Source organism: Ursus americanus, chromosome 23, assembly GCF_024610735.1.
Source record: "Ursus americanus isolate L20-20 chromosome 23, mUrsAme1.1.p, whole genome shotgun sequence".
In the NCBI taxonomy this organism is placed as follows: Eukaryota; Metazoa; Chordata; class Mammalia; order Carnivora; family Ursidae; genus Ursus; species Ursus americanus.
This window is the reverse complement of record NC_142149.1, coordinates 3922747-3940023: the sequence shown is the minus strand read 5'-3', so window position 1 is coordinate 3940023 and position 17277 is coordinate 3922747. Positions and strand designations below refer to the sequence as shown.

Here is a 17277-nt window from a genome sequence, read left to right as displayed (position 1 = left end):
ACCCCAGATCTGGACATGAACCCTCTGCTGCTCCCCACGTGTCCAGTCATTCACCAGGTCCTATGAATTCTGCCACCTAAATACCACTCCATCTCCTCCCTCCCACAGCAAGGCCTTCAGATTAGATTATCATTACCATCTTAGCCGCAACTACTGCCACCAGAGTAGGGAATAGAGAAAAATTAGCACTTATTTTTATTTTTTAATGTAAAAAGTAAGGAAGGAATTCCAGTGTTCTGATTTTAATATTAATTCTACAGCCTGATGCATATATCTTCTACTGGTCTTCCAGTCCTGGGTCCCGGGTGTCATACATATGCGTGGTGCGGTCCCTGGGGTGAGGGCGGGGGTATGGTCTCACCTGCAGGAAGGACTGTCTGAGGGCCGAAGTCGTTCCTTCTTGCCCTCTGTGTTGTGTGCCAGGGGCAGCTCATGTGGGCTCAGTTATGTTTTCGTAGACCTGACTGCCCTAAACTGGGCAATCTTAGCAGTGCTATTATGTGGGGAAATGGGGACTAAAGGCAAACATCTTCGGTACCTTACAGATTCCTGGCTATCTCCTGGCAAAGTAATTGGCATTCTGTCAAAGATATCTCAGTTATCAGGGCACCTGGGTGGCTCAGTCAGTGAAGCATCTGCCTTCGGCTCAGGTCATGATCCCGGGGTCCTGGGATCGAGTCCTGCATCAGGCTCCCTGCTCAGTGGGGAGCCTGCTTCTCCCTCTGCCTGCTGCTTCCCCTGCTTGTGTGCTCTCTCTCTCACTCTGTCTCTGAGAGAGAAATCAATAAAATCTTAAAAAAAAAAAAAAGATAATTCCGGTATCTTTGACAAGGGGCTGGGTGTTTCAGACTTGCTAATATGTAGAAAATGAGAACTTTTGTTTATTTTTAACATAAGAAATACAAGAGGGATGCTTCACTAATCTTTGCTGTTATAATGTGGGCTTTCTGTCGGTCATCCTGCATGGGTCTCCTCCCACAGTTATGTTCACTCGTTTGTTTTGTTGGAGCAGCATTTGAAAGTAAATTGCAGGTATCATAACCCTTAAATATCCTCTGTAGACAAAGATGTACAGTTGTAGTGTGGTTATTTAGGAAATTTAACTTTGGTATAATCCTGTTATCTATATCTAAATTTAATACATTTAAATTTCACCAGTTGTCCCAAATAATGCCCTTGATAGCGGTGAAATTGTCTATATATTTATTTTATTTTATTTTTTTAGTAATCTGTACGCCCAGTGTGGGGCCCAAAGTCACAACCCAAAGGTTAAGAGTCATACGCTCTTCCCACCAAGCCAGCCAGGCGCCCCTGTCTGTGTTTGTTGATGCCCACTTCCGCAAACAGAAGGAAGAATGGTAAGGTGCACTACTTCGGACTTGTTTCTGATGGTAGACTAATAGCTCAGCGTGACGTATAGTCCCTGGCTTTTTAATTTTTTTTTCATTCATAATTTTCAGAGAAATATCTAGAACGTGCCCTTAGAAAGAGAGCTTTTAAATGGTAGATTAAGCACGAGAATACCTTGTTTACTTTTTATTTACTTTTTATGTACTTTCTGTTTCCACATAGTGCCCCTGAGTTAATTTTTAGAGATCTAGTTTATTTTGATGTTGTTGAAGAACCGAAGAAGTAAGAAACAGAAGAACAGTTGAGATAGGAAAGGAGGAGGAAGGCATAGTGGTGTGCCCAGTAATGGCAGGGCAGACGGTAAATGTCATCAGCAGATGAAACCAGTGTGGGGACAGGAGACGTGCCAGGCCGCAAGGTCGCCGGAGCCTGCAGCTTGTCCAGGAACCCGGAAGAGACCGCACAGGTGGAGCTGGCGAGGCACACGACCGCTCAGCCATTTGCTTTGTTTTAAGTAAAATGTCGTTGCTCCGATTGACTTCTCTGGTTCTAGGACTTACCTTAGAAGAAAATTGTGTTTCCCTTGTAGATCTGTAGTGTCGGTTATAACTTTGACTAAATGTAGACTTTATCTAAACTTTTTCACTGCTGATTATGTGTCAGCTGCTCTGCTGAACACTGGAGAAAAAAAAATGGACAGTCCTTGCCTTGTCAGAGTTTACAGCCTAGAGGGAGAGACACACTGTCACACGGATGGATAACGCACACCAAGATGCGGGCTCCAGGAGAGAAGGAACTTGTCTGTCTTGTCCGGCGCTGTGTCCCCAGCACGATGCCCGCGCGTAGGAGGCACTCCGTAATAGTTACCATCTAAATCAGGGCTTGGCAAGCCATGGCCGGCAAGCCAGATCTAGCCTGCCACCTGCTTTTGTGAATAAAGTTTTGTTGGGACACAGCCATAGTCATTCATTTGTGTATTCTCTGCGGTGGCTTTTGCCCGACAGTGACAGGATTGAGTAGTTGTTTCAGAGACCATCTGGCCCACAAAGCCTAAAATATTTACTATCTGGCCCTTTACAGAAAATGTTTGCCAACCCCTGGTCTAAACAAATTAAAAGGAGAGGGAGACTTTTAGGATGAATGTGTCCAAGGGCCCTAGCAGGGGGAAGACAGCTTCTCAGATGAAGTGTCCGCCAAGTTGAGATAAGAGAGAAGAGTAGACATCGAGTCCAGATCAGGGTCAGCCTCCTCTGAGGCCCTGTTGGGGTAGCGGAGTGCAGATGGTGCCTTGAGGAACTGGCTGGAGCACTGAACAAGGGAAAGAATGATGAGAAGTGAGGTCCCAAGAGAGACTGAAGCCTACTGGGCTGCTTAAAGACCTGGTGTTTACGTGAAGAAGCCTTGGAAGTGTTCAAGTAAGCATTGCGGTCTGCTGGGTGTCCGTTTGGAAAGAGTACTTGGTTAGAGCACCCTGGAGAGCAGGGGTGGGGCTGAGGAGAGCTGCTTTAATAATCCAGTCAGGAGACGAGGGAGCTTGAATAGGGGGTGTTCACAGGGAGGTTTTGTTTCTCTCTTTTTTTTTTAACTTTAATTTATTCATTTTAAGTAATCTCTGCACCCAGCATGGGGCTCAAACTCACAGCCCTGAGATCAGGAGTCGCATACCCTTCCGACTGAGCCGGCCAGTCGCCCCTCTGTTTCTCATTTTTAAATGGAAGATTCTAGAGATACTCAGTATGTGAACTCACAGGCATGACTTGATCCTTCCCTCCTTCCCATACTGCCGCATTGGCGTTGATCCTGCTCTGCTCTTCTGGAGCTCTTTTTTTTTTTTTTTTTTTTTTTTGAGATTTTATTTATTTATTCGACAGAGATAGAGACAGCCAGCGAGAGAGGGAACACCAGCAGGGGGAGTGGGAGAGGAAGAAGCAGGCTCCGAGTGGAGCAGGGAGCCCAATGTGGGACTCAATCCCAGGACTCCGGGATCACGCCCTGAGCCGAAGGCAGACGCTTAACCACTGAACCACCCAGGCGCCCCTCTCTTCTGGAGCTCTTTATCTCAAACCCTGGGAAGGATGAACAGCAACGGGGCGTTCTCATTGCGGTGATGATTTCTTGAGAGGGTGGACATACTGTTAGAAACAGTCCCCGCTGCGCTGGCAGCTCTGATGTCATAGATGCGCCTTAGTGTTGTTACTGTTTCTTATTCTAATGACTGGTGTTTTTCCGAAATTTGAGATTTTTAAATTAATGTAAATGAAAAAAATTATCTTCCTCGCATGATTATCTCCTTAATTCCAGTATTAGCCTTTGGTCCTTGGCCCTTCGCTGCTCTTGTAAAGATCTAAAGGGAAAGAACGATCTGTGAAAGTACAGAGTTCAAGGATTTATCAGCATTAGCCTCTTACTACCTCATAGAGAAGTTTATAAATGCTTTTTCTTACAAAATTTTGTGTAGCTTCGAATGTAAAGATCTGGATTTATTTATTTTTCTCTTAAACAACAACATTGCCCTGAATTTTATCATTTCATAGTGTCTAAAATTAAGTGTTTTGGGGGCACCTGAGTGGCTCAGTCGGTTAAGTGTCTGGCTCTTGGTTTTGGCTCACGCTATGATCTCAGGGTCCTGGGACTGAGCCCCGTGTGTCAGGCTCTACGCTCAATGGAGAATGTGCTTGTGATTCTCTCTCTCTCTCTCTCCATCTGCCCCTCCCTACCCCAATAAATAAATAAATAAATCTTAAAAAAATGCATGTTTTGAAAAAATTTAATGTTTCAGCTCATTTTTGTATTCATATTTCTTTCTTTTTCTTTTTTTTTTAAGCTTTTATTTATTAATTTGACAGAGATAGAGACAGCCAGCGAGAGAGGGAACACAAGCAGGGGGAGTGGGAGAGGAAGAAGCAGGCTCCCAGCGGAAGAGCCTGATACGGGGCTCAATCCCAGAACACCGGGATCACGCCCTGAGCCGAAGGCAGATACTTAACGACTGAGCCACCCAGGAGGCCCTGTATTCATATTTCTTATTTACAGTTTCAGATTTTGATTACAAATATTTATAGAAAGTTCCAAAACAGAATCATCTGAGTAGCAGGATGGCATACGTTGGAATCGTTCTACAATGTTTATTGAAAACTCATTGGGTTTTATAGTTTTTTATTTCCAGACAATATAGTTCTTTGTCTTTGACTCTGTTAATTTCAAACAGAAGAAATTAAACAGTTTGATTATTAAAATATCTTTGCTTTACATGTGAAAAGAAGCTCAACATTACTAGTTATTAGGGAGATGCAAATCCAAATCCCAGTGAGATACCACTTCACAGCCATCAGGATGGCTGCTGTTCAAACAGAAGTTAGGTGTGGTCAAATGTGTGGAGCAAACGGAGTCCTTGTGTCCTGCTGGTAGGAGTATTTACCCTGGTGTGGCCACTCTGGAAGACAGTGTGGCAGTTCCTCAGAAAATTAAACCTAGACTTACTGTGTGATCCAGCTGTCCCACTTCTGGGGATGCACTCAAAAGAACTGAAAGCGAGGCCTGGAACAGATACTTGTATACTCCCGTTTATAGCAGCTTTATTCACAACAGCCAAAAGGTGGAAGCCACCCACAATGTCCATGGATGGATGAGTGGGTAAACACGGGGTGGTGTGTGCATACAGTGGAATATTATTCAGCCTTAAAAAGGAGGAAGGGGTGCTGACACCTGCTACAATGTGGATGGGCCTTGCGAACATGTTGCTGAGAGAAATAAGCCAGACAGAAAAGGACAAATACTGTATGATTCTGTTTATGGGAAGGACATGGAATAGTCAGGGTCACAGTGGTTACCAGAGCCTGGGGGAGGGGCGAGAGGACTTCCTGTGTGATAGGTTACACTTCAGGTTGGGATGATGGATAGCACTGATGCTTGTGCAGCATGAATGTACTTAAAGCCACTGAACTGTGTACTCAAGAAGGGCTAGGATGGGAAATGAGTGTTTTAACACAATAAAATAAATCTTTGCTTTGATACTGGGGTTGAGACTGAATATGCCAGATATGTGCCTTAGTACTTTCGCGTATGATTCTCCTGTTACCGTGGAGTGTACATCCGGTTTGGGGCTGAGGACCTTAGGGATTATATAGTCCATCCTCGTCTTTGTGGAGTGGAGAAGGGACATGGTGTTTTCAGATAGCGAGCGCCTTTAGCTGGCCCTCAGCTTTGGTCCTATACATACATTCTTTGGTTTGTCCAGGAAACCGGGACTGGTCGCCTGCCGTGTAGCAGGCGCGGTGGCTGTAAAACTGTGCTCCAGGACTCACATTCAGAATCAGACTTTATTCAGTGGCCAGGCTGGCATTTTAATCACACCGAGTCTCCTTGCACGCATCGGGTTCACACAGATTTCTCACAATACGGGTTTGACCGCGTCTCTTCGTTCCGTCCCTATGTCTAGTAGCACCGGATGCTTAGCTCAAGTACCTTTTGGGATTCCCTTTATGTCACTTCATTTGATATCACAATTAAACATTTAATTTTTTTCAATTTTTTTGAAATAGAAGAAAGTACACAAAAAATAATGTATCCACAATACAGATGTAATGTGATCTTTTGCCGTATTTGCTTCAGATCTCTGTTTTAAAAAGGATATGGATGTTGCTTGGTCGCATTTTCATCTCCCCAGAAAGGAATCACAGTCCTCATGTTTCCGTGTGAAAAGACATCTCGCAGTGTTCAAGTGCATTTCTTGATTACTGATGAGATCGGTTATTATTTCACGTGTTAGCAGCTGTCGAGGGCCTCTTCTCTGGATTGCCTCTTCCTGTCGTTTTCCTGCCTTTGTTGGGTTGTTGGTCTTTTTCTTACTGAGTTTTAGGGATTCTTTATTCTGTTCTCTCTCCTTCCTGTCTGTGGCTTGTTTTTTTAGCTTCCTTTATATGATATCTGCTGTTACACAGTTTTTTTTTTAACATTAACAGAGTCAAATATATCAACTCTTTAGAAAGAGGAGTATCCCAGGTCATAGAGATGGCCTCTTGTATTTCCTTATTGAGCTTTAAAAAGTTTTGCTTTTTGTAACTTGGTCTTTAATCCACCTAGAGCTGATTTCTCTGCATGATAGGAGGCAGGGATCTTATTTTTTCCATATGACTAGCCATGTGTCCCAACAGCATTTATTAGCTGGTCCTTCCTTTCTCCACTGGCTTGTGATGCTATTCTTCTTATCCAAGGATGCAAACACGTTTTTCAAACCTGATGCATAACTGAGTGTGAGTCTGGCAGATTGGGGGCTGAGCAGTAGACAAAAGGCATTCCACGCAAACCCTCAAGACCATTAAGAGAGAGCTGATTCTTCTGCACTATGACCTATTATGGAATAGAAAAAATAATATTATGTGTTCAAAACGTACTCCAGGTATTGGAAGGAATGCATTGGTAAGCCAGGTTGATTACCTCCTGCCATCTGGGTGTGGCTTGCAGTGAGTACTGTCCTGGTCCTGGTGTATCCTGTCCCTGAGGGAAGCGAGACTGTTGGGAGAATGAACTATGGGAGATTTGCTGATAATAAGCAATAATCTGTTTTTGTTTTTTTTTAACTTGGTCTTATTTTTTGCATTAAATGATGAGTGGCTCATTTTTCTCTTTAAATTAGTTATTACAAAAGCCAGTTTTTGTAGCACATGCAAAACCAGTGGGGGAAATTGCCATAAACCAGAGTTGCAGAACCAGCCCCTCGTATTTGGCAATAAAAAATTTAGTTTCATAGTAATTTAGGTCCTAAAGTTTTCTGTTGCCTGGCTTTGTTTTTCCTTTGTAGTTTTCCTGGGAATTACCTACTTCAGATTCACCGAGAGCATAATTAATGTGTTTTAATGCTGTACTTTTCATCCCTGTGTCTTACTTCATTCAGACCTCTTAATCCCCTTCACTGATTTCATCGTCCCCTAACCCCCCTCCCCTCTGGCAGCCACCAGTTTATCCTCTGTATTTATGAGTCTGTTACTGTCTTTGTTGTTGTTGGTTGTTCATTTGCTTTATAGGTTTCATATGTAAGTGGAATCATGTTATCTGTCTTTGAAATCTGTCTCTGATTCATTTAGCTACTTATTTCATTTAGTGTAAGACCTTCTAGGTCCATCCGTGTTTCTAAGAATGGCAGGATCCCTCCCTCCCTCCGTCCCTTCCTTTCTTCCTTCCATCCTTCCTTCTTTCCTTCTTTCCTTCCTTCCTTCTTCCCTCCCTCCCTCCCTCCCTCCTTCCCTCCCTCCTTCCTTTCTTTTTTAAGATTTTATTTATTTATTTCAGAGAGTGAGAGGGAAAGAGAGCACGAGCAGGGGGAGGGGCAGAGGGAGAAGCAGACTCCCCACTTAAGCAGGGAGTCCGATGTTAAGCTCAATCCCAGCATCCTGGGATCGTGACCTGAGCCGAAGGCAGATGCTAAACCGACTGAGCCACCCAGGTGCCTCAAGATCTCAATCCTTTCTTATGGCTGAGTACTAGATATTCCATTATGTATGTACGTGTGTGTATATATACCACATCTTTATCCATTCATCTGTTGATGGACACTTGGAGGCTTACATATTTTAGCTATCATGAATAATGCTGTAGTAAACATAGGGGTTCGTCTGCCTTTTTGAATTAGTGTTTTTGTTTTCTTAGGGTAAATACCCAGAAGTGGAATTATTGGATTATGTGGTACTTCTGTTTTTAGTTTTTTGAGGAACCTCCATACTGTTTTCCAGAGTGGCCACACCAGTTTGCATTCTGACCCAACCGTGTATGCAGATTCCCTTTTCTCCACATTCTCATCAACATTTGTTGTTTCTTGTCTTTTTGATTGGTATAAGGTGATGTCTTACTGTGGTTTTGACTTGCATTTCCCTGATGATAACTAATGTTGAGCATCCTCTCATGTATCTGTTGGCCATCTGTGTATCTTCTTTGGAAAATGTCTGTTCAAGTTCTCTGCCCGTGTTTTTTTCAAAGATTTTACCTCATTATTTTATTTGAGAGAGAGTGAAAGAGAGAGAGGGCGTGCACACACGTGGTGGGAGGGGCAGAGGGAGAGGAAGAGAAAATCTCAAGCAGCCTCCACGCTGAACACGCGCCTGACCCAGGGCTTGGATCTCACAACTCTGAGATCATGACCTGAGCTGAAACCAAGAGTTGACACTTAATCAATTGAGCCACCCAAGCACCCCTCCTCTGCCCATTTTTAATCTGATTATTTGGGTTTCTTGGTGTTGAGTTTACCAGCTCTGCATATATTTTGAATATTAACCCCTTGTCAGATGCATCATTTGCAAGTATTTTCTCTCATTAAGTAGCTTGCCTTTTCGTCTTATTGGTGGTTTCCTTTGCTGCGCACCAAGAGCAAAATTCTGAAGTCATTACATCCCTTTTAAATCAGACAATAAAATCTTTTATTTTTTTAAGGCTGAAGTTGTCTCTAGGATGTTCTTTATAGCGAATAGTGATCATTCTTTACACACTTCCCCTGTTTTTCTTCGTGCTCCATTAAACTCAAAGAGGTTTTCTGAGGAAACCCACTCTTACTTCCTGGGAGTAAATTTTTCTCATTAAAAATTTGAAGAAAACATGGGGCACCTGGGCGGCTCAGTTGGTTAAGCAACTGCTTTCGGCTCAGGTCGTACTCCCAGGGTCCTGGGATCGAGCCCTGCGTCCAGCTCCCTGCTCAGTGGGGAGCCTGCTTCTCCCTCTCCCTCTGCCTGCAGCTCCCCCTGCTTGTGCCCTCTCTCTCTCTGTCAAATAAATAAATAAATAAAAATTTTTAAAAAAGTTTTGAAAAACATAGTGAAGAAAAGATTCGAAAAGAGAAGAAATACTTTATTGCAGATAACTGTACATTATACTGTTTGAAGAAGTCAAGGATGTCTAAGCTGTGTGAGTTTCTTGTATGCATTGATTAAATTAATTTCTTTATATTACTTTTACTTAGTTTTGAGTGATCCGTATTTCAGATAGAGTCTGCTGGAAAATTCGTTGGAGTATAAGTTGGATTGCAATGTTAGAAATAGTCAAATAACTAGAAATCCTAGGAAATAAAATGCAGATGGCAAATACTGGATTCTTTAAAAGGATCCTAAGGGGGAAATGAAATGAATGCTAGAATGGAAGATAGGGCATCACGTTATTCTGGGGTCTCCAGTGCAAAGACTGTTTCAAGGAGATGGAGAGCAAGGGGAGAAAGTCCTCAGAGAGTTCTTATTTGTGTTTAATAATGGCAAACCGTAATTGCTGGTGGTAACAGATAAGTAATATAAATGTAATGAACTGTTTCTAACCCTCTATACTCTTCATAACATAAGATGAGAGCATTTTCTAATGCCTCTTTCCTCCCTCTGTCCCTCACCCCCAAAATATTGGCTCTGTTATATGGTTCTGCACTGTATTTACAGTTGTTTTCTACTAAATGAGCCGTGTGGCCTCTGTATTGTACTGTCCCTCCAGTTGGAGGTCTTGAGGAGAACTACAGACTGTATTCGAGAACCCACGTGAACGTGTCATCACCACAGTCCGAGTATGTTCACGTGTGGCATGGTAACATAAATGTCCCACCTGCTACGATCCAGTTACGCAGCTTCCTTCCCTGCAGATGCTTCCAGAGACGCTCCTGTGCTCCTGTGCGCTGTGAGTCTCCTCAGGAGGAGTACTGGTATGGGGTAGTGGTAAGGATTAATATCATTTTAGAAACATGAGCTCTTTTTTAAACGGGAACTTACCACGAAGACAGGTAACTTTTTTCTTAAGTCATTTTTTAGCATTTGTCATTCAACATTGAAACTGGAAATAAGGAGCTTCCCCCAAAGCCTAGTTCACAGTGGATTCATTGACACATGGGAGGAAGATCTAATTCTGAATGTGTTTGGTGTTTTTCAGATCTTAGTCACGGTGGATTGGCAGATCACTATGAAAGTTCCCACTGGGGACAGCAGCCCACGTACAGAGGTGAAGCCAGCAGCAGCTGGGATAAAGTGATAATAGACAGGACTGACAAGGAGGCGTGGCCTTCCATCACAGGAGCAGAGACTGAATCTGCCTCAGAATGTACTACAGACACTGACTCTGCCTCCAACTGTGGCTCAGAGAACAGTAGCATGGCTACAGGGAGTGCCCAGGGCACCTTCACTGGACATACCAAGAAGACGAATGGCAATAATGGCACCAACGGTGCACTCGTCCAAAGCCCTTCTAATCAGAGTGCCCTTGGAGCAGGGGGCGCCAACGGTAATGGAAATGGAGCCAGAGTGTGGGGCGTAGCCACAGGCTCCAGCTCCGGCCCAGCTCACTGCTCTCTCAGTGGTGGGGATGGAAAAATGGACAACATGATCGGAGATGGGAGAAGTCAGAATTGCTGGGGTGCTTCCAACTCCAATGCCGGCATTAATCTTAACCTTAACCCTAATGCCAACCCAGCTGCCTGGCCTGTACTTGGACATGAAGGAACTGTGACGACAGGCAACCCTTCCAGTATTTGCAGTCCGGTCAGTGCCATAGGTCAAAATACGGGCAACCAGAACGGGAACCCAACAGGCACTTTAGGTGCTTGGGGAAACTTGCTGCCGCAAGAGAGCACAGAACCACAAACGTCCACTTCTCAGAATGTGTCTTTCAGCGTACAACCTCAGAACCTTAACACTGATGGACCAAATAACACTAACCCCATGAACTCTTCACCAAACCCTGTCAATGCAATGCAGACAAACGGACTGCCAAACTGGGGCATGGCTGTTGGTATGGGGGCCATCATCCCGCCCCACCTGCAAGGCCTTCCTGGTGCTAACGGATCATCCGTTTCTCAAGTCAGTGGGAGCAGTGGCGAAGGAATCAGCAGTTCTGTGTGGGGACTGTCCCCAGGTAACCCTGCCACAGGAAGTAGCAATTCTGGGTTCAATCAGGGGAATGGAGACACTGTGAACTCAGCATTGAGTGCTAAACAAAATGGATCCAGCAGTGCTGTGCAGAAGGAAGGAAGTGGAGGAAACGCCTGGGACTCCGGTCCTCCTGCTGGTCCTGGACTCCTCGCCTGGGGACGGGGCAGTGGCAACAACAGCAGCGTTAGTCATATCCATTCAGGGGCTTGGGGCCACCCCAGCCGGAGCACCTCTAACGGTGTGAATGGGGAGTGGGGCAAGCCCCCAAACCAGCATTCCAACAGTGACATCAATGGGAAAGGATCAACAGGGTGGGACAGTGCGAGTGTTAGCAGCCAGAATCCTGCCATACAGCCTGGCAGTGAACACATGAACTCTTGGGCCAAAGCTGCATCTTCCGGAACGACAGCAAGCGAAGGAAGTAGCGATGGCTCTGGCAGTCACAATGAAGGAAGCTCTGGGAGGGAAGGGGCAGAAGGCCGAAGGCGAGATAAAGGGATGATAGACCAAGGGCACATCCAATTGCCAAGGAACGATCTTGACCCAAGAGTTCTGTCTAATACTGGTTGGGGACAGACTCCAGTAAAGCAAAACACTGCCTGGGAATTTGAAGAGTCCCCTAGGTCTGAGAGAAAAAATGACAATGGGACAGAGGCCTGGGGCTGTGCCGCTACTCAGCCTTCAAACTCAGGGGGGAAGAGTGATGGGTCCATCGCGAACAGTACAAATACCTCTTCAGTGCCCGGGTGGGCCAGCGCACCGCCGGCTGCTGGGCCAGCAAACACAGGCTGGGGAGACAGCAGCAACAAAGCGCCAAACGGCCCAGGGGTTTGGGGGGACTCGATAAGCTCTACTGCTGTTAATAATGCTGCTGCTGCCGCCAAGAGTGGCCATGCTTGGAGTGGGACCGTAAATCAGGAGGACAAGTCGCCCACCTGGGGGGAGCCTCAGAAACCCAAATCTCAAAACTGGGGAGACGGACAAAAATCTAATCCAGCCTGGAGTGCAGGAGGGGGAGATTGGGCAGATTCGTCTTCTGTCCTCGGACACTTGGGGGATGGGAAAAAAAATGGCTCCGGATGGGATGCTGACAGTAATCGGTCAGGGTCTGGTTGGAATGATACTACCAGGTCTGGGACCAGTGGCTGGGGTAATGGCACAAATGCAAAGGTGAATCCAGGGACAAACTGGGGAGAGTCTTTGAAACCTGGCCCCCAACAGAACTGGGCGGGCAAACCCCAAGACAACAATGTGAGTAACTGGGGAGGAGCCGCTTCCGTTAAACAGACAGGAACTGGGTGGATCGGGGGACCAGTCCCTGTCAAACAAAAGGACAGCAGTGAGGCCACAGGCTGGGAGGAACCTTCTCCACCATCCATTCGACGCAAAATGGAAATTGATGATGGTACCTCAGCTTGGGGTGACCCAAGCAACTACAACAATAAAACTGTAAACATGTGGGATAGAAACAACCCAGGCGTGCAGAGCAGTACCACGGCCGCCGCCGCCACCACCACCACCACCACCACGAGCAGCAGCACGGACGTGGTCGAGACGCCACCGCCGCACCAGGCCAGAGCCCAGCTGAGTCGGTCGCCGCTGCTCGGTCCAGGTATGGAGGGCACTTGAGGTAACTTTAGAAGTTAAAAAAAACTATTTATTCTCATTACAAATGTATACACACTCCGATGCTGTTTTCATATCGCGAAGAACATTCATTTAAGTGCCCCTCACTTGTGGTGTTTTACTTAAATATTCTCCCAAGAGAATAAAGAAAGTAGGGTTCTTTGATAGCTTTCTACCCAGGAAAGAAAGATTTTCGGCACTTTCAGTGTTAAGGAGAGTAGAAAAGAAATAGATCCTCTTCAGGAAAGATTGGGGACCGTTGCATTAGCTGGCGTTTACTTCACAAAAGTCTTCATTTCCTTATGGGATGAGCCAGTGGTCCTCAAGCCCAGCCTCGGTTAGAAGTGCTTGGGAGCTTGGGGGTAGGGGACCAGTCGCTGAGATCTCTGGGGTCATCGGCCTGTGGGGTAGCCCATGCACGGGTAGCTTCAGAGCTCCACGGGCGTTCCTGATGTGTGGTTGGCACTGAAACGAAATTGTTGGTGTAGTGTGAGTGGCATTATACAAGTCGTGTTGTGATTCCGGCTGGAAGAAAAATTGTAAAATTAGACTAAAACTTGGGTTTTGAGTTCCTGCTTTGTGCAAGGCACTCTGCTGGACACCGTGGCAGAAAAAAGTCTTCCCAGACCAGACCAGAATCTTCCCACAGGGGTCATGAATTGTGATGAAATACACGCGCTGCGTGCCCTACCTGGGCTGTGTAACAGGAGCTGCCAGCAGCCCCACTTCTAACGAGGAAATCGGCTCTTGGTGTGTGGTCTCGCTGTGCTCCAGGCGCGGAGGCGGCCTGAGCGGTGAGAACTGGGCCCACCAAATCGCAGAGCCCCCGGGTGCAGAAGGACCAGAAGGAGAATCCAGTCCAAGTCAGGGCATCACACTTAGGGCCTTCCTCCCCCTCTGCATTGTCCCCACACAGATAGAGGTCTCTGCATCAAGGCCCACACCCAGTGCCAGGGAGGCCACCTCCCGCCCAGCGCCGTTCTTTTCTGGCTACTCTGGCTATTGTGTCTGCTTATGCTGAGCCTCTGTCAGCATCAGCCTCCCACCTGTTTCTGGAAGTGCTTGTGTCATGTTGTCCTCTGGGACTCAAGCAGCACTGAGCTTCTTGTCCCATATTGCAGAATTTTGGACAACGGCACGTCGTCATCATGTCCCGTCTACCCATTCTCCAGGAAATGCTCCCGGCTCCTTACCGCTGTTCCTCATCGTCCTGGTTTTAAATCCTTTTTGTTGTCATCTGGAAAAGCTGTAGCTTGTGAGGGCCTCTGTTCCCAGAACTAATGTCACTGGTTTGCAAGTATGGTTTTAACAAGTGCAGAATTAGTTGAGACTGTAACTTCCCTCACTCCTAAAAATCCTACTCCTGGTGATGAACCCTAAGTTTCACTTAGCCCTTTTGAGCCACATCACACTATTTGTCCTAAATTCAGTTTAGAGTCTAAAGTGTTTCTTTTCCATTAAGACAACTGTGCAGCCCTTTGTCGTTCAGGACTGTTCGTGTGCGCTAGTCGCTGGTCCAAGTGTAGAACTCAGGCCCTGGTCAAGGTTTGGATTCCAGTCCCCCAGCCTGTTGAGATCTTTCTGTACCCTGATTCTGTAATCAGCATGTTAGTTACTCCTTCCAGCTTTCTACCATCCCTAAATTTTCATAAACATGCCGTAAAGACAAGACTAAGGATAGAGTCCTTTTTCCATGGTCACTCATTCAGTCACCTTATATATGGAACCCAATTTGCATCCAAAATCTGACCTACAAGGGAGTCTGGCAAGTGATGTGTGTTAGCCTTGGGCCTCTGTAATACGTACAGGAAGGCTTGTAGAAGGCAGTGGAATGGATGCTGAGTGCTTGTTGCCTTTGTCATGGGCCAAGATGTGGGTTAAAAAAAGGATCTTCTGACCATCAGACATCATTCGAACAGGTATGAATAAAGAACCGTTGGTGCACCCCCACTACCTGGTACCAGAGCTCTGTCGGAAACCCACTGGAGCCTACTGACTTCCATTCCCCCCGGCTCCTACCGCCCAACCTCCTCAATCCCAGGATTTCTGATCACCCAGCAGAGCCCCATAGTTGGTAAGGTTTAGTAAGTAATTACAGGGCTCTTTTTTTTTTTTTTTTAAGGTTTTATTTATTTGACAGGGACATAGTGAGAGAGGGAACACAAGCAGGGGGAGTGGGAGAGGGAGAAGCAGGCTTCCTGCTGAGCCCCGATGTGGGGCTCAATCCCAGAACGTTGGGATCATGACCTGGCCGAAGGCAGACGCTTAACAACTGAGCCACCCAGGCGCCCCACTACAGGGCTCTTGTACCCATCTACATTAATGCTTCTAGAGCTGGTACCTTCATCCGTTTATTTGGCATACACTCATTCGAAATAAATCATTGAATACTGTTGTGTGCCAGGCATAGCACACAGAGGCTCAGGATATAACAGCGTGAAGGACAGGAGCTCTGCCCTCTTTAAACCTCCATGTGGACAGAAATACAAGTACCTGAACAAAAAGAAGTTCAGAGAGGGATCAGTGGTTGGCGTAAGTGTTAGGGTAACTGGAAGGCCTTGCGGAGAGAAGCTAGAGATCAAGCAAGGCCTTTTAGGCCTTTGAAAGAGCTGGATTGTATCCAGACGACTGAGAAGCCTGTGAGAAGTTCTTTTGGTTTTGGTTTGTTGTTGTTTTTTCCTAAGATTGACTGATTATTTGAGAGAGAGCATGCGCGAGCAGTGAGGGGAAGGGCAAGGGGAGAGGAAAAGAGAGTCTTATGCAGGCTCCGCACAGAGCCTGACACAGGGCTCGATCTCACAACCCTGAGATCACGACCTGAGCTGAAACCACGAGTCAGACGCTCAACCGACTGAGCCACCCAGGTGCCCCCCAGTGAGAAGTTTTAAACAGAGATGAGCGGGGCGCCTGGGTGGCACAGCGGTTAAGCATCTGCCTTCGGCTCAGGGCGTGATCCTGGCATTACGGGATCGAGCCCCACATCAGGCTCCTCCACTATGAGCCTGGTTCTTCCTCTCCCACTCCCCCTGCTTGTGTTCCCTCTCTCGCTGGCTGTCTCTATCTCTGTTGAATAAATAAATAAATAAAATCTTTAAAAAAAAAATAAAAAATAAATAAACAGAGATGAGCAATCAGACTGACTTGTAGAATCATCCCAGCCATAAAGTTAAAAATGGGTCAGTAGGAAGCAAAGCTGGAGAGGAGGATCCAGGCTCAGCCAATGTCTTGATGGTGATGGTGGCCCTGGATTGGGTCAGCGTCGGGCCATGGAGACAGAGGTGGCATCAAGGCTTGGAAACTGGGTGTGGAAGCAAAGAAAGGTGAGCAGAGAGGTTTCAGGGCTGGGGAGAGTGGGCCCGGGAGCAGGTCACTCACTGACTCCCACAGGAGCACAGCAGGGGGCACCTGTCCCATGGAGGTGGAGCAGAGGTGGATGGAGAAGCCAGCCCCAGCCAGAGCTGGGAGAGCGATGGCAAGTAGAGGGCAAGGTCAGGAGTAGAGACTTTGTTTAAGACAGTAGAATTTGGAGCCTATTTAAAGACTGCTAGTGGGGCACCTGGGTGGCTCAGTCAGTTGAGCGTCTGACTCTTGGATTCAGCTCAGGCCATGAATCTCAGGGTCATGAGATCAAGCCCTGCATCAGGCTCCCTGCCCAATGTGAAGTCTGCTTGGGATTTTTTCTGCCGTCCCCCCCACTTCCCTCTGTGCGCACTTGCTCCTTCTCTCTAAATAAATAAATAAATAAATAAATAAATAAATAAATAAATAAAATCTTAAAAAAAAAAAAAAAGACTGCTAGAAAGGAGCCAATAGAGAGGGAGAATGGATGCAAAGGGAGGGGATCCCTGCATCTAGCCGGGAGGAGTGCTTCCCCCAATTTGTAGAGGAGGCCAGGGTGTCTATGGCCAGAGGATGACAGGGACCTGCTGGGGTTCTTTTTCTCCAAATGTCAAGGACACCAGTCTCGAGTACAGACGGGGAGGGTAGGAGCAGAGGTGCAAGCAGAGGTGAGGTTTGCATTAGCCCACGTGCGAAATAGAGCAGAGGGCTCACCAGGGGCCCTCGAAAGGCTGCTGGACAGTGTTCAGGGTCCAGATGTTGCCATTGCACAGGAGATGAACATTCAGTTATCCAGTGTGTGTTTATTAGGACCCACAATGTGCCAAGCAGCCTTCTGGTTTGGGGGACAACAGGGAACAGAGGAGGCAGAACCCCTGTCCTGGTGGGGGGCACTCCAGCAAGGGGGGCTAAGTCTTTGTGGGTTAGCAAGCATGTATCAGCGTGTCTGGTGGTGAGGGTGCTGCGGAGAAGGAAGCCAGTCGGGGACGTCGGGGGCGGAGATGGTCATCTTGTGTGGGGCAGCCTGAGCATGTGAGTAGCTGTCTGGTTTTCACTGTGAGCACTGAGCGGCTAGAGCAAA

At 46.6% G+C, this 17277-nt stretch overlaps 1 protein-coding gene across 3 annotated transcripts in view; it reads left to right on the top strand.

The window, feature by feature from the left end:
- TNRC6C (trinucleotide repeat containing adaptor 6C) overlaps positions 1-17277 on the top strand; it is a 147953-nt gene that overhangs the window by 80906 nt on the left and 49770 nt on the right. For all 3 annotated transcript variants that reach the window (XM_045814438.2, XM_087854041.1, XM_087854042.1), the window contains one exon: positions 10237-12843. In XM_045814438.2, the coding sequence (XP_045670394.2) occupies positions 10237-12843 (2607 nt within the window). The remainder of the gene's footprint in view (positions 1-10236; positions 12844-17277) is intronic.